The sequence below is a fragment of the Telmatherina bonti genome (assembly GCF_933228915.1).
Source record: "Telmatherina bonti genome assembly, chromosome: 14".
Lineage (NCBI taxonomy): Eukaryota > Metazoa > Chordata > Actinopteri > Atheriniformes > Telmatherinidae > Telmatherina > Telmatherina bonti.
This window is the reverse complement of record NC_136612.1, coordinates 14,983,542-15,005,760: the sequence shown is the minus strand read 5'-3', so window position 1 is coordinate 15,005,760 and position 22,219 is coordinate 14,983,542. Positions and strand designations below refer to the sequence as shown.

At 40.5% G+C, this 22,219-nt stretch overlaps 1 protein-coding gene across 2 annotated transcripts; it reads right to left on the bottom strand.

The window, feature by feature from the left end:
• Positions 1–1,682: 1,682 nt before the first annotated feature.
• On the bottom strand, positions 1,683–9,231 carry sox10 (SRY-box transcription factor 10). 2 transcript variants are annotated; one of them, XM_079252828.1, is made up of 4 exons: positions 9,125–9,231; positions 6,646–7,491; positions 4,675–4,943; positions 1,683–4,525 (listed from the first exon to the last, which is right to left on the bottom strand). In XM_079252828.1, the coding sequence occupies exons 2-4, from the start codon at positions 7,083–7,085 to the stop codon at positions 3,738–3,740; spliced, it is 1,497 nt and encodes a 498-aa protein (XP_079108954.1). In that variant the 5' UTR covers positions 7,086–7,491; positions 9,125–9,231; the 3' UTR covers positions 1,683–3,737. The 2 variants fall into 2 exon arrangements, with proteins under 2 accessions (XP_079108954.1, XP_079108955.1); XM_079252829.1 differs by having other exon boundaries at positions 4,783–4,943.
• Positions 9,232–22,219: the final 12,988 nt, after the last annotated feature.

Here is a 22,219-nt window from a genome sequence, read left to right as displayed (position 1 = left end):
TCAGCATATATGTGGAAAAAAAAACTAAACAAAAAAGCCTACAAACAGTATTTCTTACACATTGTCTCATCGAAGCCCCTTCTAGTCTGACACCTGCTTTGACTCACAATTTTGTTGACATTTTCCAAATTTCCTACGACTTTTTAATCATATTACAAGTCCAACCTGACAATTCAGGTTTTATATATTATACATATTTTTTGTTTGTTTTTTTTTTGTAGGGGTCGGTGAGCAAGGGGGGGGTGTTATATATATATGGGGTGAGAAGAGGAGGGGGATTGGTAAGGATTGTAGGGTCGATGTGCCGTGAGTAAGGGTCCCTTTGTATCCCAGGGAAGGCCAGGCAGTTACGAGTAAAAGGCTCCGTCACTGCCCGCTTTCCCTCCTCCCCCACATCCCCATCAATGGCCTTCTTTGTCTTACCAAAGTATCGTACAGCCGATTAAAAAGAGGGAATTAGAAGTCAGGCTGAAACCCGCCATACATGCTGAAATACGCACATACATTCACAATACAAAAAGCCTGAAATATGCATCCAGGCATGCATGCTATGCACTATGTTACAGCGACTGTTGTAATGTCCAGTGCACCATCACAGTCTTTTTCACTGCTTGTGCATCACCAAAGTTCTGTTTTCCCATAAAAATCAACATCATCTCCTGCAAAAGAGAAGCATTAAAAGCACTCCTGGCTCGTTTTAGTCACATTTCTACTGTAGATGCCAGTTTCAAATAAAAAAAAACAAAACAAAAAAAACCCTAAAATATCTTTACTTTATCTTTACTCTGAAAGGGGGTGGGGGGTTCAATCCAAATCTCAATGTACTGAAGCAACAGTCTGAAGAAGAGTGTTCCTAAATTCCTTCACAACCTCGTGAGAGACTGAAAATATCATGTAGAAAATTATCACTCCAGGTTATTGCCGGCTAATGTGGCGGTTAGCACGGCAGTCTCATAACAAGGTCACTGGTTTGGGCCTCAGCAGTGGCCTTTCAGTGTCGAGTTTGCATGTCCTCTCCAGGTACTCCAGCTTGCTCCCACAGTCTAAACATTTTCATGTTAGGTTAACTGGTCACCCTAAGTTCTCCCTGCGAATGAAAATATGTGTGCTTGAGTGGAGGTTTCACTCTGTATTGTCCCCGTGAAGGACTGGCAACCTGACCTGGGTGTACCCTGCCACTCACCTGCTAATTGCTAGGAAAGGCTCCTGCAACGCTAAACTGGAATAAGTAGTATAGGAGGTGGATGGATGGAGGTTATTGCTGCTAACGCTGGGTCAGCAAGCCATCAAATCCATGGGTGAACTTCTTCACACTGCTTCTGTAGTTTGGCTTCAATGCACAATTTAAGGAGCCTTGTTACTCTTTATTGTGGTTCCTCATTTTAAATCCTATTAAGGATCAGATCATTTTTTAACACCATTATTTATTTTCTGCAATATGCAAATGCTTACAATTAGATGTTTTCATGTGCACACCTCAATATTTTGTTTTCTTCCATGTCATTAAAGTTTGCTTTGCTCTATAAAATGCTGTATGTTGCACGTGTGCTTGGAAAGCAGCATATAAATACAGCTAAGCTGAACAAAAGCCACCTAAGTTTCCATCAGTTTCTGTGGATCTGAATTTATTACCACAAAATATGAATGATTTTACTGTAAGAATGAGGCAGTCGGTAGGAGCAGATATGAAGGAGCTTTATTTCAAATTTGAGTAAGCAATTAGTCATCATCACATGTTGAGGCTTTTGCTCCTGCTGTTGTTGAGCTGTTTGGTAGCTGTGTTCTGCTGCTGAAAAAATATATAGATAAAATACTAAAATGGCAGAAAGATTCAAAGACGACCCTCACAAATATAAACCTACCATAAATACAAAATGTAAGATTTAAAGCGCTCACCTCCACTTCATATGCTGGGGGGAGGGGGGTGCTTCAATATGAACAGACAATGAGCAGTGGTGCATATATGTCGTTCACATCTGTCCAGTGGTGATAGATTTCAAATAAAACAATGAAAATGGTCAATTTTTTTTGTCCTTTTTGTTTTGTTTTTATCCTTCCAGATCGATGGTAAGACATTTAAAATACATAAATGTTTCAGAACAGTGAAGAAAAATGACTAATAAAGGGAAAATAATCACAAAAAAGACAACTTGTGGTTAAAAAAAAAAAAAAAAAAGCAGGACATTAAATGAAATACAGGTCGTCACTCTGCACCATTCATTTGTAACACATATTATTGAAGACAAGGCACATTTTATATTCATCAGGTTGTCTGTAGCAACTCCATCTCAGTATTGCCATCTCTTATGTTGGGTCTTTCCCAAAAGTTAGCTTTAGAAAAAAAAACAATCAAAATAATTGACCATTCAATCTGAACACTGTTTTAAACACACACTTTGAATTACATACAAGCAAAGGCAGTAGTGAAGGCTCTCAGTGGAGATTTCTGTGGCAAAAAGGTCCGACAGTGTTATCCCAGGAAGCTGTTAGAACAAGGCAGTTTCTCAAACGTGTTTTCTAATAGCACATTTCGACCGTCGTAAATAATAATCAAAATAGATTATCCAACTATAAATAGCATTGTCTTTTATCATGACTGTTAGTCATAAATACATAAAAAAAAACAATGAAAACTGTCTCTCACATCAGTGCCACTGCGAAAAAAGGCAAACGTAGATTTTGACACAAACACATTTTAAAGAAAATGAACACGAACTCACACTGAAAACAGCTTAGAAAAGTCTAAATAGCTAACTGTCAGGTAGTTTTGAGTTGGGAGAAACATCAAAACGGTTTCTTCTCTTAAAAAAGTAAACAAGTTTTGGTCTCAAAACTTTGGTACGTTTTTTTTTTCTTTTTTCTTTTTTACAAATATTTCATTTCTGCACACATTAATAAACAGTATTTATAACTTCAAGTACAACGCATCTTCTATCCTGATAACAGTGAGTCAGTAAGAGCACTGATTTGGACTAATTTATAAACGTCAACACCTCAGCATGGATTTTACTTACGTCCATTGTGTTTTAAGAGTACGCAACCAAACAATTTCAGATAAACAAGGACAAATCTGGTAGTGATTGAACATCCTGCTATCAGGATTGCTTTGTAGGGTTTTTATATAAACACATAACATCTGTATGAAAATGGGTAAATCCTGAATTTGAAGTGAAAAGCTGGTTCTTCATTTTGTGGCTTATTAAATATGTACAGAAGAAATTTGGCTCCTTCTCATCACACACCATATCAGTTAAAGATGTACTATTTCTCATTGATTCCCTGCTGCTGCGACCTCTTTGCTGGCCTGTGGAAGATATTCGTAGAAGACAGTCCACTTCTTGCAATGCAGTCTGGTAGGAGCATGATCCCTTGCCACCCATAAACAACCTCAGTTGTCTTGTTTGGAGTACCAGAGGTGGTGCCAGGGTGGTGTTGGGTGGATGTTTTTCTCCACATCACTAAAGTATTACTCCTTTGATTCTCACACCAAGTGCTGTCAAACGATCAGCACCATGCTCCCAGCTCATCCTTGGTTGTGACAGCATTTTTTTAATCTGGGCAAATTCAGAAGAAGGTTTCACCCCTTCTGCCTTCCCAGCCAACTCCCCAGTGCCTGTCCAATCCCCCAAGTCCAGACCACTTTCTTTGTTGATACCACCAACAGCGCTGTTGTTGCTGCTGCTGCTTTGGTCTGGTGTTGGGGCTGAACCTGCACCATTACCCGCTGGTATCGTCTGTCATGGCCGTGACAGTGTGGTGTAGACAGGCTGCTCCCAGTGTGTGGGGCTGTGTGACTGCGATGCACTGGCGGGGTCAGAGATGGCAGTGTAGAGGGGTCTCTGGGAAGGACCCATGTAGGAGAAGGCAGAGTACAAACCCGAGGCTTGGCTGGAGTGGGCATAGTATGACCCTGAAGCCTGATGATCGGCGTATTCTGCAAATTGAGCCCTTGAGGCCAACGAGGGGAAGGCGGAGCTGTAGTGAGGAAGAGTGAGTGGGGTGTAGGTGACATGAGTACCTGGTGAGGCTGCTTCTGCAAAATGAGCCCCAGCACCTCCAGTCTCGCTCTTGATCTGGGCCTTGGAGACGTCTGATCCCAGAGGGGAGCCGTGATGCTGCTGTGGCTGCTGCTGTTTGGAGAGCCAGGCTACTGAGTGTCCACTGGCTGCTGCCAGAGCTGAGGAGATGCCATAGGCATATGGAGAGGCCGGAGAGGCTGTGGAACCTCCTGCTCCACCACTCTGCCCAACCCCTGGGTGTCCATTGGGAGGCAGATACTGGTCAAATTCATTGACGTCAAAAGGCTCCATGTTGGCCATCACCTCATGGCTTATCTCACCAATGTCCACATTCCCAAAGTCGATATGTGGTTTTCCCGATCCTGGAGCAGCTGGACCTCCCTCTGCTCCCATTGTGTTGCGGGATCCTCCATTCCCAGGACTGTCCCTCTTACCATCCCCTGCCTTCCCGGACAGAGGTTCGGTTTTAGGAGTGGTGGGAGGTGTAGGAGGACTGTGGCATTGACCTGTAGAGACACAAGAATGTAGTTACAGCATTTTTGTGTTGCACATTCACAAAAAATTTCCAAACTGTGCGCTTTCCCAACCAGGGGAATCCACACAGAGCAAACAGTGTGACAGAGATGATATCTGTGGGAGGGAGCCTGCAGCCCACCTGCAGCATGAGGGTGGTGCCCATCTGCCAGAGGGGACTCGGCTCCCCCACTGTGGGCCACTTCCAGGTGAAGGCCCTTGTAGTGGGATTGGCTGTGGCTGACCTCACCCTCCAAATGGCTGTCGGCCTCACTTCCTGATCCAGAGCCATGCTTTCCGTTCTTGCGGCGCCGTGGCTGGTATTTGTAGTCCGGGTAATCCTTCTTGTGCTGCTTCCTCAGTCTTTCTGCTTCTTCAATGAAGGGTCGCTTGTCGCTCTCATTTAGAAGTCTCGGATAAAAAAGAAAAATTTAAGTAGATTTAAGTAAGTTTCTTCTATATGAATGGGAAAAGCAAAATCTAAACACTTAGTCTGCTAAAGTGTGGGTTCTTTCTGCAGTTATATTCTAGGCGATGGTACAAAACTTAGTAAAGACAAGGAAAAAACTGTATTGTTACAAATTGTTATCTTTTATCTCAACACATTTAATCATTCTCAGCACATCCGTACACACAGGAAAATGTAGAATTCTCTTCTTTTATCCCAGGTATCTTCATGTGTTACATCTGCACAGCTGCGTCTGAAGCCATGCCTGCCAGGGACTTTTCGTTACCACTGGACTGTAATGAAATAACAAGGGCCGAGCTTGCATCCTGTCTGCAAACATGGAACTGAGCTCCTACTATTACTTCTGCTGGCAGGGATGGCATGAGAAACCCCTGACCTTCCCAAGCCTTCCCGTTCATCGTGTTTCAAGGCCAATTAACTAATCCTGACTGAGCCCAAGGTCAGGTCTTTATCTAATTAATATTCCATCCAAACAAGGTTAATTCATTTAACTTTTCTGAGCTTCATGACAGGAATTGGTTGGGATTCTTATGAAAAGCAGAGAAGCAAGACTGACTATGTAAAACAGACACTGGATGGAGGTTTTAATGTCAAATTCTGCAGGAATTCTTTAATCAAAAATGCAAAGAACCAACCCTACTCTTAATTTCACCAAACTTTGTTTAGAAGCATAGAAGTTTATTAACATTGTAGAGCTATCAAGACAAGGAAGGTCAGCTTTAATTCACATTGTCACAGCTGTGACAGCACAAATCTGCACTATATCTCAAGTTAATGCTGGGGAAAACACCCTGTTTTGTAAGAGGGAATAGTCTTAGCATACTATGAAATTAAGCAGACACATGTGACCATGACACACTCATCATAAAAAAACAAGTGCTGCTCAGTGAGCTGTGACCAACAGAGGCCAGCAAGTTCAATGTTCAACATACTGAACAACAAAATACATTTTGAAAAATGTTGTGGATAAACCATAAACAAATGCAGGCTTGCTACAGGTTTAGCAGGACGTGTTTTCTTTATAACAGAAAAGTGAGAACCGTTGTCGATGTACTGAGGAGTTAATAAGGGTTGCATGCTGTGTGTAACCGTGGTTGTGCCATGAAATCAATTTCAGATGTAAACATCCGTGTCTTAAAGATGTCTGAGTCTGATCTGGTGGAAAATCATGTTGTGGATGAATAAAATGAAAGTGTTGGGAGGGGGGGGGGGGATGATCGTGAATGTGAGATCAGGGTAAAAATAAGGAGTTCATGTCTTTGCCGTAAGTTGTTTTCTGCTTTTTAATTACCCTTTTTTTTTTTTTAAATTCTATTCTTTTTTTTTATTCTATTCTATGAGACTTTAGTCTCATTGAATCACTCCTGACACCCTGACAGGTTTCCTCATGAGGTGCACCCCATATTGCTCCCCTTATACAGAGCTTGGTTCAACATAACTGAAGTCATCATAAGAAGATTTCTATTATTTAAATAGTTTTTGTTGCAAATATTTCCAGTTTGCCTTGTTTTGTGCCTTTTTGACAGCAGTTCCCTACTCTCTGAAGTCACTGTCAGCCAAAGATAGTGCGCGTCACCACAGAGTATTACAGCATTAAAAGCAGAACTACGAAAGACCAACAATCAGATGAAGTGGTGTCCTCACCTCCAGAGCTTCCCCAGGGTCTTGCTGAGCTCTGCGTTGTGCAGGTGCGGGTGCTGATCTGCCAGTTTCCTCCTTGCCGCCTGCGCCCACACCATGAAGGCGTTCATCGGCCTCTTCACGTGCGGTTTGTTTTTGCTCGACGCGTTCACGCGCACAGGCATCGGCACGAGTGTCCAGTCGTAGCAGTTGAGCACCTGGCTCACAGCCTCGCGGATCCCAGCGGGGAATCGCTCGTCCTCGTCGTCGGATTTAACAGAGGAGCAGCCTGCTGACGCTTCATCCAGATGCGCCAGCTGCGCCTGCTGCTGCTGCTGCACGTGCAGGGGCGAGTCACCTCCGCCTGCTGCACCGGAGGAATGACCCGGTGACAGGGAACGGCTGTCGTCCGACATGCCGGGACTGAGTTCCACCTCAGAAAAGCTCCTCTCCTCTCTGGACATCTTCCTTCTCCAACAAGTCTCCAGGCAAGAAGAGGATCTAGAGCCTGAAACTAAACTCTACCTGCTAGACTCCTGTTCCTGTGTGCGCGCGCTTACAGTGAGTGGCAGCTGTCTGCTCTGTCTCTCTGGCCTCCTCTGAGTTATAATATAAACTGCCAGTCTGTCTCTACTCTCAGCCTCCTTTGCAAAACTCTGTGAGGGTTCCACATTAAAGTTCTTTCCATCCGTGTGGTTGGTATCAGAGGCGGCTCAGTGTGCACCTTGGACCCCAGTTTACCAGCTTAAGGACAGCAGTCTGCGCCAAACTTCCCAGTCTCACTTCCCTCCCGAATTCTCCTTTGCTCTCTCTCTCTCTCTCTCTCTCTCTCTTCTGTTTGTCCTGAGGTTGAAATCCAACAGCAGAAACCTGAAAAAGTAAATCGTTGAACATTTCAGAAAGTAAGATTGAGAGTAGCAGCTTCATCAGACAGTTAAACGTCGCACATATTTTTGTGTGAATAAAATTGATGTTTGTGCGTAAATCAATTCTTTCTAAAAAAAAAAAAACAAAAAAAAACAAACCCTTCTGCTGCTAGAGCTCCTGTAGGCTCCTGGCGCGCGTCAGCCCGCGCGAACAAGCCACTGTTGAAGATTTTACAGTTATTCCAAGCTCCCCAGGGAGGTGATACGAGGCCGTATGCAGCACAGACCTTGGGTTTATACTCAGCTCTTGGATAAACACGGACTGGTGCTGGAAACATAAATCCTCGTGAGTGTGTGTGTGTGTGTGAGTGTTTCTCTAAACGCATGTGTTAATCAGACACAGCCTGTTTGTGGAACCAGGGCAGCAAAACCTGTTCTCGATTTCATCCTCTGAACATGGAAAATGTTGTATTTAAGTGAACTATAAAGAGGGATTATCACAAATTAAATTTCCACTAAATTGATGTTGGATGCATGTGTGTGTGCCAATCCAGTACGCAGTTTTCCATAATCTGTTTGGAAAAACAAGTAGCTTTTTCCCCCCATCAAATGGATTGGATAGCCATTACACTTGTGGCATGTTTCAAAAACAGCTTTTAAGTACCATTCATGGGGGTGTCAGGTGTATTCATCCAGCTGAGGAACGGATGAAGCTTCACCACCTGTCCAGTTTTAAAGCTCGCTTGCCACCTGGTCTGCGCTCAGTTCACAGGCTGTCATCCCTGTCTCTAGAGATCTTATGGGGCAAAGTCCCAGTAAAAGACACCAATTAATATTTTTTGCGTGTTATTGCGTCACACCGGTCTTGTTATATTCTTGTTCAAAATCAAGCTGGGAAGTTTCCTTTTGTTACTGACCACATTGATGATAAAATTAGTCTTTTTTTCCAATTTATATGCATAATGATGCGTGTCTTATTTATTATCTGGTTGAATATAATCCATTTGAGACAGTGAAGGATTTCTGATGTGTTCTTTTTTTAGTGGCTCACATAGGCTACAAGCACTCTTACCGTGCGGAATGAGTTTCTGCAAAGTGGGCTCATTATCACCGCCTGACTTGCCAATAAGTTGGCCTTAATTTGCTTGCTCAGAAAGTTTGTTTGGTTGTTTTTTTTCTGTTCAGCCAGTCCGCACTGCTCCAGTTTACCAATAAAACACCTCAAAAGTTCACAAAATCGACCTCTTAAACTATGAGCATAAAATAAAACTAAACTGTCACTAATGCTTAATAGAAGTTTCTGTTCAGCTGGAAAAGAAGAAAAAAAAAACTTAAAATAAAATAGACAGTGATTATAGATATAAAAGAAACGCATTTATAGTACATAAAATGGGACATTTTAAAAAAAAACAACAAAAAAAACAAAACAGGGATTGACAAATCAGTGACCATGCTCTTAAATGGTACAACCACACACCTAACCCAGCTCAACCTGAAAAAAATAATAACCCATCAATACAAAATATTTAAACTAACCCTGGTATCTATTATTCGGAGCAGAAGGAGTAATCAAACAGTAGAATCATAACAACCATCAGTAACACAAAGCAAAAAGTTGGAAATGCTAAGCGCCTTACTTGAGTTATGAGAAAAGGAGGTCGCCGGTTTAAGCACGAGAATCCGCGAGTTCCCGAGTTTCCAAAGTGACGCTCGCTCCCCCAGCCCCCTCGCTCGCGCCGCGCGGGTATGAATGCCTGCTCTGTGTTGGTGGCAGGGCTTAAAAAGCCCCTTGTATGAAGCTCAGAGGGGGAAAAAAGGAAAAAGAGGGAGATGGAGACGAGTCTTAAAGGAGCAGCACGTGTGCGGACCCCAAACTCTGATTGGTTAGAATCTATCCATCTATCTATCTATCTATCATGTCAAAAATAAACACGCAGACTAATTTAGAATGGCGGTTTTTGGATTTAATTGAGTTTGTTCAAAGCATCTATGGCGACAATAAATGAGTAACCTTTAAGTTTTGATGTGATAGTGTTTCATTTGTATGCCAATAACCAAAACCTGGCATTAAAAATAGCAAGTCCAGGGACAGAGTTGGACTGAACGGGGCCCGAACTCTGTTGTCGGACCTGAGCTCAGTTTAGGAGAGCTTTTATTGTTGTGTTATGTTCTAACAGATTTGAGATAATTCACCAGTAAAACTGAGATATGTCTCAGTTTAGTTTGCAAAGAATCACTGACATAAAACTTTTTGGAAACTTGGAAATATTGCCTTGAAATTATTCAATTAACTGTACACAGAACGAGTCTAGACTTCGGAGTCCAGAAAGTAGCGTTTTCACATAGTATAGTATAGTATAGTATAGTATAGTATAGTATAGTATAGTATAGTATAGTATAGAAGCCTGTAGTATAGTGTAAAATGGTTGGCGTTCTGGGACAATGTACAGCTATTTGTCAAGGCAAGTTCATGTATAAGTTCATATCTTTCCCAATCTGCATAATCAAGACAACATCACACAGACAGCAAATAATGATCAACATCATCATAGAAATCATCACTATCCAATAGTTTTCAAATGGAGAACTCCATAGTTTAATTAAAGTGTTGTTAACTAAGTTTTTGAAGCAGATCTTAGGTTTTCTGTAGTTACTTTTTCACTTTCAGTATTTCTATTGGTCTATCTTTGCCACTAAAACCAGACTGATTTCATTAATATCCTGCACGCAAAACTGACGCAGGCAGAGATTAAAATGTTTACTTTATAAATTAGGATCAATATGCCTTAAGACTTGCAAAACATGACTGATTAATAGAGGTAAATGTCCCCACGGTGAAAAAGGAAAAGAAAAAACAACTGTAAGGTATTAGAAGCCTGAAACGGAGGCTAATTTAACATGCCACACATTGTTTAGGTCTAAATGAACAGATTTTGCATCATAAAGCTTTTTGAGTTGCAATTTAAATAAAGGCCACACCACATTGCAAGCTATTTCATTTGCAAACTGATGTCCTAAATGGACACTGTTGACCTTATGACCACTTTACCAGGCCTACAGTTTAACATGTGTCCTGGTTAATCCACTTATATTCATCAGGTGTCTGTGACCTATTAAATTGCCTCTTTGCAGAGTTTGTAGGCTCGCACAGCGCGTCTCTTCATGTGCATGTGTGATTTCTGTAATTGCATCAGCACCTCTTCAGAACAAGAAAATCAAACACTGCTGGTTCGCAGTACAGAGAGAAGAGAAAGGGACATTCTGGGCCACACGGATACAAACCCACACGCTGTTCCTCACAACAATGACCCCTTGTATCCCCGCCATGCGACACACTGGCCCCCAATCCAAAAATCACCACTTTTTTTCATTAGCCTTGAATGTTGACTGCGATAAGGGAATCCTAACCATGAGTGCATCTCTCTGTCCGACTCTCTGCCTCTTCCATTCCTCCTCTCCTCCTTTGTTTTTTTTTTTTTTTTTTTTTTTTATCTCAGGTGAATTGTAATCATGTGATCAAAACGAGCGCCCCCTTCCCCTTAAATGAAAAAAGAGAACAAAAAGCAGTTTTGTGCATATGAAAAAAAAAAAAAAGAAAAGAAAATAGAGAATAAGGCTTGTGTCTTCCCTACTTCTGCCACTCTTTGTCCGAGTCTTAAACCCTGACACAGAGAGAAAAGTGCTCCAGGAGCGCTGCGGAACGAGCCGGGAAGCTGCGACTGGACCGTCCGGCTGCTGGAGCTGCCGGGCGGGGAACCATCAGAGCGCCACTCCGGGGATTTCACTCCAACTGTGGTGAGTATGTGCAGCCCGGCCTTGATTTGATGTCAGTCCTCTTGCAGTGTTTGTAAGGTCAAGATGATTCAGTGAAGATGTGTTAAAAAAAAAAAAAAAAAAAAAAAAAAAAAAAAAAGTGAGAGACCAAATGTATCTAAAATGTGTAAAAGAAATAATAACTTTAAGTATGTTTCATTTTAGATGTTTGGCGCAGCGACCAATTAACCACCTGCTAAACTATATGACTTTTTCCACAATTTCTTAGTTTTTCTCTGTGCTTTAAAATGTTGAGGGTGGATCTTGATGGATGGCTTGGCACCTAAACATGTGTCAGAAAATAAATAAATACGCTACATTTCTATTATGTTAATAGTAATAAGAAGAAGTGGATTTAGAAAACAAAATGCTTATTTTGTTATCACGTATATAGGTTATACGGTTCAATAGTTCGATTTTTAAAAAGACAAATAAAAGCCTTCGACAGAACAACTCACTGCGATTATTTTCTTATCTCAAGCTTGCCAACTTATTTATTTATTTATCCTTTATTTATTTATTTGTTTGTTTGTTTATAGGGATTAATTATTTGAGAATTTAGTTGCCTTAATCTGTGGATAAATCTTCATCCTGCATAAATTTTAGACTAAAACCTGCAAGAAGATCGTAGAGGTGGAATAATTTTATTGTTTTGTTTTGTTTATGTAGAAAAACAAGTGAGACGTGTTGAAAAGCTCTTAAACAACGAGTTCATCTTAATCTGACATGGTTTGAACATTTCCAGGTCTATCCATTTATTTTTTATCCTTAAGACACTCACACACTCCTAGCTCACTTATTGGTGATAATTAAAGAGAAACCTTTAATGGCACAGATTCCAGAAAACATGGAAACACGCAATTTCTCTTGTAAACTTTCGACATTTCTTTAAAAAGATTTGATTGTGCGTATCTGTATGAAAGTAATTTATTTGTTCTGAATGAATAAGCAGTTTTGTTTAAAATTTCTGATATTAACTTTAAAAACTGAAAGTTTTGGCTGAAGGAAACATCCTGATGTAGTTAGAGAGTAATGATATCTGACACGACCACTTTGCACACGTTTTTGCAAAAAAACGTGTGCAAATTAATTTTTTTAATTAAAATAAGAGTTGAACAGAAAAGGGAGTCAGGGAGAGAAAAGGTAATGAAACCCCATAAACATGAATGTAGGAAGAAATAAGACAGTAACAATGTAGAAACTTTTATTCTGTGCGTGTGTGAGCGGTTAAAGGAGCCTTTGGCACGGTAGACAAAAAGACCAGAAGTTTGTGGGCTGACGGCGTTAAAAACAAGGCCACGCAGTCCTGTGACCATGTGACCTCCATCAACCCAAATCTAACCAAAATCCCCTCCATTATCTCAATTCTGAACCTAACTTCATACATGTCATGTTAATGGCTTTATTAGTTTATAATAATTTGTGAAACTTGATCCAAACTTTAGATTTACACAGACTAATGACTAATCCAATAACATAGTTTTAGGAGAGCAAACAGGGTTTAAAAACAAACTAAGCCACACGTTAATGAGTTAACAAACAAATAAATAATTTAACAAAGAAAAAGTCAAGTAGCTTTTGATTAATCTCATAAACAAAAAAAAAAGAAAAGAAAAACAAAATCAATGGCATTTCAATGTTATCAAGAGTTGAAAAAAAAGTATGTGATATCAAATTATAATTAAAAAGATAAATAAGGTTCCCTCAAAACAGACATGTAAAATATACAAGAAATGTGTGTTTATAATAACTTACCAAATAAACAAACAAAGACTGAGTAATTAAAAAGTACAGACCAGCCATAATATTAACACAAGATTAAAAATTCAAGATTTGCTTTACTGTCCCACTTGAGAAATTGTATTTATTTATTTAGCTATTTATTTATTTATTATTGAATTTCATTAGGATCATATGAAACACAATATACAAAAAATACTTTTTAAAAAAACCAAAAAACATATATGGCTGTGTTGCATGGTCAAACACGTCTGCAGTCACGGTGTCCGACTCTCTTCCATGTGACATCCTCTTTTATCCCACATGCACCTGTTCAGGACAAAGCAGGTGTGTTCGTGTTCGCCACTGAAGTGGATCAGTCAACCTTACACAGGGATCCGGTGGACTTTTAACCGTGCAGTTATTAAGTCATCACTAATGTAATCAACTATGTCTTATATTTTTTTTTGAGAAACTCTAGCTTGACTTCCTCTGGCAGAAAGGCTCTAATAACAAGATACTGATGGATTTTCCTCCCCTAAAGGGAGGACAGAGGTCAGGATCAGCCTCAGAGTGATACAACTGGGACTGGTGGATTTGCCAGCTTGATGGTGGGGAGTGGTTTGTGTGGATATTTTTGTCCCCAAACAGTTGCCAAGAACTTCCACTGGAGTTGGGTAGTGATTTGGGATCCTGTGTGAGTGAGCTCTATGGGGCTAAATGAATGTGTTTACATGAAAGTATGTGTGCATGTGCAGAATTATGTGTGTGTGTGTGTGTGTTACTACTTTAATGAATAGCCCATTGTGCATCCTGCTTCATATCTGCTCTGGCAAGCCAAAAGGAAAGACTCTTGTTACTTCAGTTGTGTGAGAGGGGGTGGCATCTGAAGAAAACTGATATGTTGGGGCTGAGTTGGGGGTGGGGGTGGAGGAGTGACTTGTACTGGGGTAAGGGTCTCAGGTGAGAAGCAGAGAGCGGGAGTTTGGTTACTTGTGAGCAACGACTGATCTCTGCTGGTATTCTTTAATCACTTTCCACTTCTTTTGGGCTTCTCCTGCTTTTCATTTGAGCTCTCAGATGAAAGTGAACGACAATTACTAGCTCATTTATTGTAATTACAACATCTAAATACACAAAAGTTAATTAAAATAACTATGATTCCATATTTGAGTTGGTATAAAAATGAGTTAATGGTCAAGTGTAAAGTGTTTAAGTGTTTGGCTGCAAAACAAAGCCCAGATCATCATCCCTCCACTACCGTGCTCGACAACTGAGGTGTTTGTGTGATGTGGTGAGTGTCTGAAGAATACTGTGTCACACAGATCTTTTGCTATTTTTATTTTTAAAGATGCATCATTATAAATCTCTGCTGTGACTGTGGTGGTGCTGGTTCACCCAGAAACAACATCCCAACATTGTTACTGGGAGAGCACCACAACATGGTTACACCTACTCCTCTATGTTTCACATGAACCAAATATGCCCCCATCACCCATTTCTCTATCTTCCATCTCACACAGTGAATAAATCTTAAATTTTGCTCCACAATAGCAATTTCCACTGGCCATATATATATATATATATATATATATATATATATATATATATATATATATATATATATATATATATATATATATATATATATTTTCTTTTTACTTCTTGTCCAAACAATTATGTTTTTTTTCAACTTCAGGGGTTGTTTGTTTGCAGCAGTTTGGCTCCAAAGACTTGACCTATGCAGCATTCATGTTACTCTGGTATGAGTTGGTGTAAATTGGCACTTTTTTGGGTTCATTAATTCCAATGAATATATTCTTTGAAGCCTTTCAGTTTTTCTGTTATAAGAAAATTCTTAAAAGGCAGTTTAATGTTGTGTTTGATTTCTTCAAAATCCTTAAAAAACACTGCTCTTAATTTTTTTGTGAATGTAATATGGAGGTTAGCATTGCTACCCTGACCATATAGAATTGATTTTTAAGGTGTTTTTTTATTATATATATATATATATATATATAAATTTAAAAGCAGGCAGTGTCTATGTCCCTGCTAAAATATCCGACCTGTTAACACCATGCACCCTGTACACACCTTATCCTTGGGGAGAAGTAATTCGCCTGCTCCAGTTGCTCTGCAAGAAACAAATGCCGTCCTGAGCCCTGAGGCTCTCAAACAACCTGCAAAAGGAAGTTGGGTCAACAGAGTCAGTGCTTGTCCTTCAATGATTTAATATCTCAACACAGCCCAACAAACGCATCTTTAAGAAATTCTTTCCTAAAAGTTGTTGTCCAGTAAAATGAATAGTTGGCTGAGTGTGAATAGCTACACATTCAAACATGTAAATGCAGTTAACTGTAGCCGCAGATGCACTGAACAGCCTGTACCACAGTGATAAACATTTCACCCTTTTGTAGCAACCCGGAGCAGCCAGTAAAGCTGTGTCGCTCGGCCCTGCTGCAGCTGTGTCTGCAACAACAGACAAAAGAAATGGGGGACGATGCTGAAGGAATAACAGAAAGACAGACCTCAATGGGTCCTTGTGTCCTCTGTCTCCTTCTTGGACGAAAATCAGCAACATTTTTTCAACCATCAGACTCTCCATTTTACATGAAACTTATGCATTTATGTACTTACTCTTTGATTTTTTTTAATGCACCCCCTCCCCAACAAATCTCTATGCAGACTTTACATTTTGGAAGCTCCCAAACAGCCCATCTCTGTAGGATGAGGGAACCTGTTTGAGAAATGATAATTGAGCGGAATGAGAGGCGAGGGACGTGGAGATTGAGTCATTTGAAGGAAAATGATGTTGAAGAATTCAACTGGGAACAAAGCTTGTCTTTGTTTGGACAGATTCTGCTGCATGTCTGGCTGCTTGCTGTTTGGGAGATCGTCACACAGTGATGATGTCCCTCGCTAAAAATGTTGGTGGTTTTCAAAGACTCTCTCCGATTGTTTTTACTCCATGGTCACACAGAAAAAAAATTATTAAGTAAGGAATATAGCTTCATCTCCTCACTTGTAGGTTATCAAAACAAAATGAATATCACAAGCTTGTTGGGAACTACTGTGTACATTATATGTGCATATTATATTACACAGTACTTTGAGTTTAATTTGATGCTTCTATATTGTAATTTCATTATATTACTGAATTTATCTTGCAAAATCTCTGCTAATAAATACTTTTATTAAGTGAGTATAAGATTTGAAAATAGGATTAATGACAATAAATCAATAAACAATACTATTGTATAGTATATTACATAAGTTTAATTTCGGTTTAGAAATGACTGAAAACTTGTGAAACTTTAATGCAGCCCCAATGCAGCTTTTTTGTTTTAATTAATCAGAATAAACATATAAATACAAGGTCAGAAAAGTGTAGTAAAACACAAACAGAAACCCTTACAACATGATCACAAAGATCATACACTCAGGTCCATCACACACTTGTTTTCCTACACCTGCTACACTCAGAGGTCTCGGGTAGGAATCTTCAATCCTGGTCCTCCAGGACCGGTGTCGTCATGTCATGATGTGATGTTTGTGTTGTGTCTTTAGCTCTGGTTTCCTGTTTTATTTTGTAGTTTTGTTCCCCTGTGTATCATCTCCCATTTTTCACCTGTTTTTGTATTTTCTGATTTATTTCACCTGTTCCTCGTTACTCCCTCTGTGTATTTTTACCCCTTGGATTTTGTTCTCAGTTGCTGCTTCATTGTGTTAGTTTGTCTTTAGTCGCCTGTGTCAGCTTTTTGCCCTTTCCTCTTTTCAGTTGAGTTTGAGGATTGAAACCTTCCTGCATCTTGTCTGCCTCCCATCTTTCTGTCCTGCAATTGGATCCTTCACAAACCCTGACACCTGCAGGTTTTCCAAGTGTCCCTGTCGCAACACACCTGACTCAGACTCAGACATGCTCTGCACAAGTCTGCCATACACATTGATTTGAATGAGGCGAGTTGCATGGATGACACTTGAAAAGCCTGCTGGACACTGGCCTGCAAGGACCGGGAATGAAGATCCATGGTTTAGGACTGTAGCTTAACCTTTTCCCATCAGGCAGGAGGTGGAGTACCCTGTGGGTCAGTCCATCACAACTGGAAACAATACTCAAACTCACTCAAGGCTTGGTTCAGAATCAAAATTAACTTAGATTCATGTTCTTGGACTATGGGAAGAAGTCAGAGTGACTAGGGTGAATCCACATATGTACAGAGAGAAGATACAAGCTCCACACAGAAAAGCCCCAGAGACCTGAATCTGGATCTTTCCTGCTGCGAGGAGACCGTGTTAAGCACTGTGCAGCTTTACTGTGAATAATGTAACGTTAAATTAGCCCTTCAAGCAAGATTCTTGTCTAAATCAGTGTAAATAATTTAATCTTTGCAATAACTGTTGCTTAAAGTAGAAAAAGTCTTCAGTTTTGGTCATTGTTCTTGTTACTTGTATTAACTTTGAATTAAAATAAAAACTTGTTGCAGTACAAGTAAAAACTGCAATAATTTCTCCAGTTTACTTAGAAAAAGCCCTTATGTGCACATGAGCACTAAAGTAGAGCCATGTTTACAGCATTACACGGGCTTTTAACTGGACTACTTGTCCCCAGTATACAAACATGGGAGGGGAACGGAGTTATTGAGTAAAACATTTAATGACAGGCAGTAATACCCCTTTCATTCCAGTGATCTAGTAATCTATTACTCTACAGATAAAACAACAGATTAGCAGCAAACTGCTAAGTGATGAAATTACTTTACACTGTAGTAAACTGTGTTACTGCTGTGCGCTTTATTTTTATTTATTAGGGCTTTTTTTTAATAATTGAAAGAGGGACTTGTTTACTTGAATTTTACTTCTTCTTTAAACTCTGAATTCTTGACATACTTAGTTTAGTGCAATAGTCATACGTATACAGTCTTGTAATATTCTGATTCAGTTATTTGATTATTTTGTCTGATATCATACAGTATTACTAACTCAGTCTCTTTATATCCAGTTCTAATCTGATAAGATGTGGTAAAAAAAAAAAAATTCTTAACAAGTCTTTAAAAGGGGCTGCACGGTGGAAGAGTGGTTAGCACTGTGGCCTCACAGCAAGAAGGTCACTGGTTTGATCCTTGGCTGGGCAGGGGTTTTGGTCAGTGGCCTTTCTGTGTGGAGTCTGCATGTTCTCCCCATGTATGAGTGGGTTCTCTCCAGGAACTCCGGCTTCTTCCCACCATCCAAAGACATGCATGTTAGGTTAATTGGTTACTCTAAATTGCCCCTAGGAATGAGTGTGAGTGGTTGTTCGTCTCTCTGTGTGGCCCTGCGATGGACTGGCAAGCTTTCCAGGGTGTACCCTGCCTGTCACCCAAAGCCAGCTGGGATAGGCTCCAGCTTCCCCGCGACCCTGAATTGGATTAAGCGGTTCAGAAAATGAATGAAAGTCTTTAAAAGAATGTGAAGAAAGTATCACAGATGACAAATTAAAGAAGTAATATAATCTTCTGGGTTCTATAATGAAGACGTCTGGTGGCTGTGATATGGGAGTTGTCCTTTATTTCCTATTAAAAGGAAAAACCTGTAAGTTAACATGTGTTCACTGAGTGAGCACCTTTATTCTGCAATGACAGATTTAACCTGTAAATCTGTTTACGCTGACCTTCTCTCTTTAACCCTTTTAACTCTCTGCTTTGCTTGTCTTGTCCTAATAATTTTTATGTAATTTACTTTTTTGTAAGGCGCCCTTGAGTATGGAAAGGCGCAAAGAAATAAAAGGTATTATTCTTTTTATTACTATTTTTAACGTTATGGAATCGAACCTTTACAGGCTTTTAATCCTCCAATCCTCAGGACACAAGGGGTTGGTGAATTATTCAGTTTTTACAACAGTTATGTAAGTAATTTGTTCTAACGTCTGAAGTTGTAATGTGAATATCTGGAAGATTTTGGACTGAGATCTATAACAATGCAGTCTTCTTTGAAAGAATGGTTAACCATACTTGGACTTGTAGAGATGTTATCAAATGAATTTCTCAGTTTTATAAACTGTTTAACCAGTTGAAGCTGTTCTGGTGACGTATACTTACTGAGAAGGAATGTGTAGTTTTTCCCTGCATTTGTTGCTTTCTTTATAGTATTGATACAGAACATCCTTGTTGGTAAGAAGAAGAAAACCAGAAACTTTGTTGTTCGGTTGATTGGTTTGTTTGTTGCCATCTGACCTTTAAAGCTTTGTTATTATTCTAAGCTGATCTGAGTAATGAAAACCTAAATTGGTATCAATGGGATTGCCTAATTATTTTAGTAATGCAAACCTACTCAAAGAACTTCAGTCAGTATATAAATTTTATTTGTATGGCAATAATGTGTTCTTGCATCTTACTTGTTTTAGCCATTTAATTCCTGTTGGAGGGGACTTTTAGCATTACTGTGTTGAGAGGGGGTGGACCCAAGTTAGCTTTTTGTGTTTACAGGGCGTATTTTGTCTCAATCTGAGTGGGAAAACTGGAGGTGGAGTTTTTAAAAAGCAGATATGGAAAAGAATTTTTTAAAAAAAAGAAAAAAAAAAAAAAGAAGTCATTTTCCAATCATGAGATTTTCTCAGAACATTGAATTAACCAGTGTGAATGGGTGGGGGCCTCCAGGGTCTGGGGGTGGCTGGTTGCAAAGTTGCCCGAATCAAAGAGTTTGTTGTTTGATGCTGGGAGAGGGAGATGAAAGAGACGAGGGAGACGGGGAGTTTGTCGAGCACCAGTCCCCTCTCCTCCTGTCCTCTCACCCTGCGGCCCTCCCTTGCTCTGTCCATGTGAGCGAGAGTTCAAACACAGAGCCTACAGCTGCTGACATGCACGTAAATGTGCACATGGGCGTCCACATGCACATGAACAGATGCTTAAGTAAAACACACAGGTAGATGTGTAAGCAACATGCAGAAATGTGAACATGAGAAGGTCTGCTGCTCTGTCTGCAGGAGTGTGCATCCACCTACAGATAAAACAGAATTATTCCATGTTATATGTAGAAAATATGAAGCAAACAAACCAAAAATCAGATCATTTTTGAGCTGTCAATAATAAAGCAAAGCAAATCACGTTGTATAACAATGTAGTTTAGGTTTATTCCAGGCCTTCAGTTTCTTATTCACCACTTTATGCTCAGGTTGGGTGGTCTGTTTTAGATCCAACTATTGGCACATTTTCATTTACAAAATCCGTCTCTGCTCCCATCTTACAAACAGTATTCTTCAACAAAGTGCATGAAGTTTTTGGCGCTGCTTCTGAGATTTGTTCTATTTTACAGTAACTATAAAAGTGTCATCTAGGGGAAAAATAGTACATATACTTGGAATTGACTCCAAACCTGCTTGAACTTCAGCTGAAATTGATTTAATTTGAAAACCTGTTTTTCTGATTTCCAATGACTGTGAATTATATATATATATATATATATATATATATATATATATATATATATATATATATATATATATATACTCGACTCAAGATGGCTGATTCTGGAAATTCCAAACACCGGTCTGAATATGCAGATGAACTACAGGGTGAGCGCGGCAGGGAAAGATATCGCCGCTCTCCATCGGTGTCAGCTGACCGTCGTGCCTACTACTCCTCATATAACCAACGGGGTCCAAGCAGATCACATAGTGACCATCTTCGCCTGGGATACCCCCTGACAACCGCAGCAGGCACCTTTCACCAACTTCGTACCCCCCGACATATCGACGTGGTCACCCGTCGGGAGCGCTTCAGCCAGTACAGCCCAGATGGACGGCGCTCGCCTGACTGTTCCAGCTTGAGGTGTAGACACAGCCATGATTCCTATAGCTTTTCCCCTTACTCTGCTGCTCATATCTCAGGTGGCCCCCGACGTGACTCAAACTTCACTGACTCCCCTAGGACCAGACACACCCACCACAGAGATAGTTACCATGTGAGCTTTACTGAAGACTGCCCAGAGCAGGGAAAAGAATGGTAGCAGGTACTGAGGGCCAAGTGTCTGCTTCCACTGTTGAGGCCCACCCACAAGTGACAGTGCCTTCATACAAGACACCCACACACTATGCGATAGCTGTTATTGAAAACGTTGCTACCAAAGTATATCTCAACACAGGTTCAGACATATCACTAGTTAGTGAAGCTTTTAGGATGTCTATTCCATCTTTGTGCACCAAAGCAATGCAGCGTGCTCAGCTTTTCCCTAGGGCTGTGACAGGGGACTACCTAGACAACCTGGGAGCTCTTCCTATTTCTATTAGGTTAGGCACTGATGTTTTCACCCACATAGTCCAGGTCGTCAGAAACGTTACACAGCCAGTTATCTTAGGCTGGGACTTCCTGCTTTTACATCATGCAGTTTTAGATCTGAAAGATGGCACCTTAAAAGTAGGGGAATCGTACTAGTGTCCCTCTTCTGTCTGCCACTGACTCCGCCCCTTTGAGCTGTAATGCCGTTACTTTAACTCCAGTGGTAATTCCGGCAATGTCACAAATGAGTGTTTTGGCTAAGGTCCAGCCCACTATTGGTGTGCCTGACTTTGAAGCTGACTTTACAGGTGTCTTGGACCCAGGACCGCCCAGCAGCCAAGGCCTGTTTGCGGCACGGACGCTTACCCAGGTCCAAGCAGGGTTGACTTATGTCAGAGTAATGAACCCGACTAACACTGATCTCCAAGTTCCTTCTGACACGAGATTAGGGGCTTTTCATCCACTAAGCTCAGAAGGGGAGGATGACTATTGTATAGTGGAGACTAATGTAGCCACGGTGGGGACAACGGCTGACCCTCCTCCACCACGAACATTGCCAGACGTTGGTCTTGATCACTCTGCACTCACTGACACACAAAGACAACAACTGGAAGCTTTGTTGTTGTCATACAGTGATGTGTTTAGTGTTCATGACCAAGATTATGGACGTACAGACATAGTCAGGCACAGTATCAGGACAGACTGTTCTCCGCCTATCAAACAAAGGGATCACAGAACCTCACCCCGCATCAGAGCAGAGATAAATAGACAAGTGCAACAGCTCCTTTCTTAAGACATCATAGAGGAAAGCAGTAGCCCCTGGTCTTCTCCTGTCGTTCTTGTGAGGAAAAAGGATGGCAGCTACAGATTCTGCATTGATTATAGGAAAGTCAAGGCAGTGAATATTAAAGACTCATATCCCCTTCCACGTCCTGCTGATGCCCTCGACAG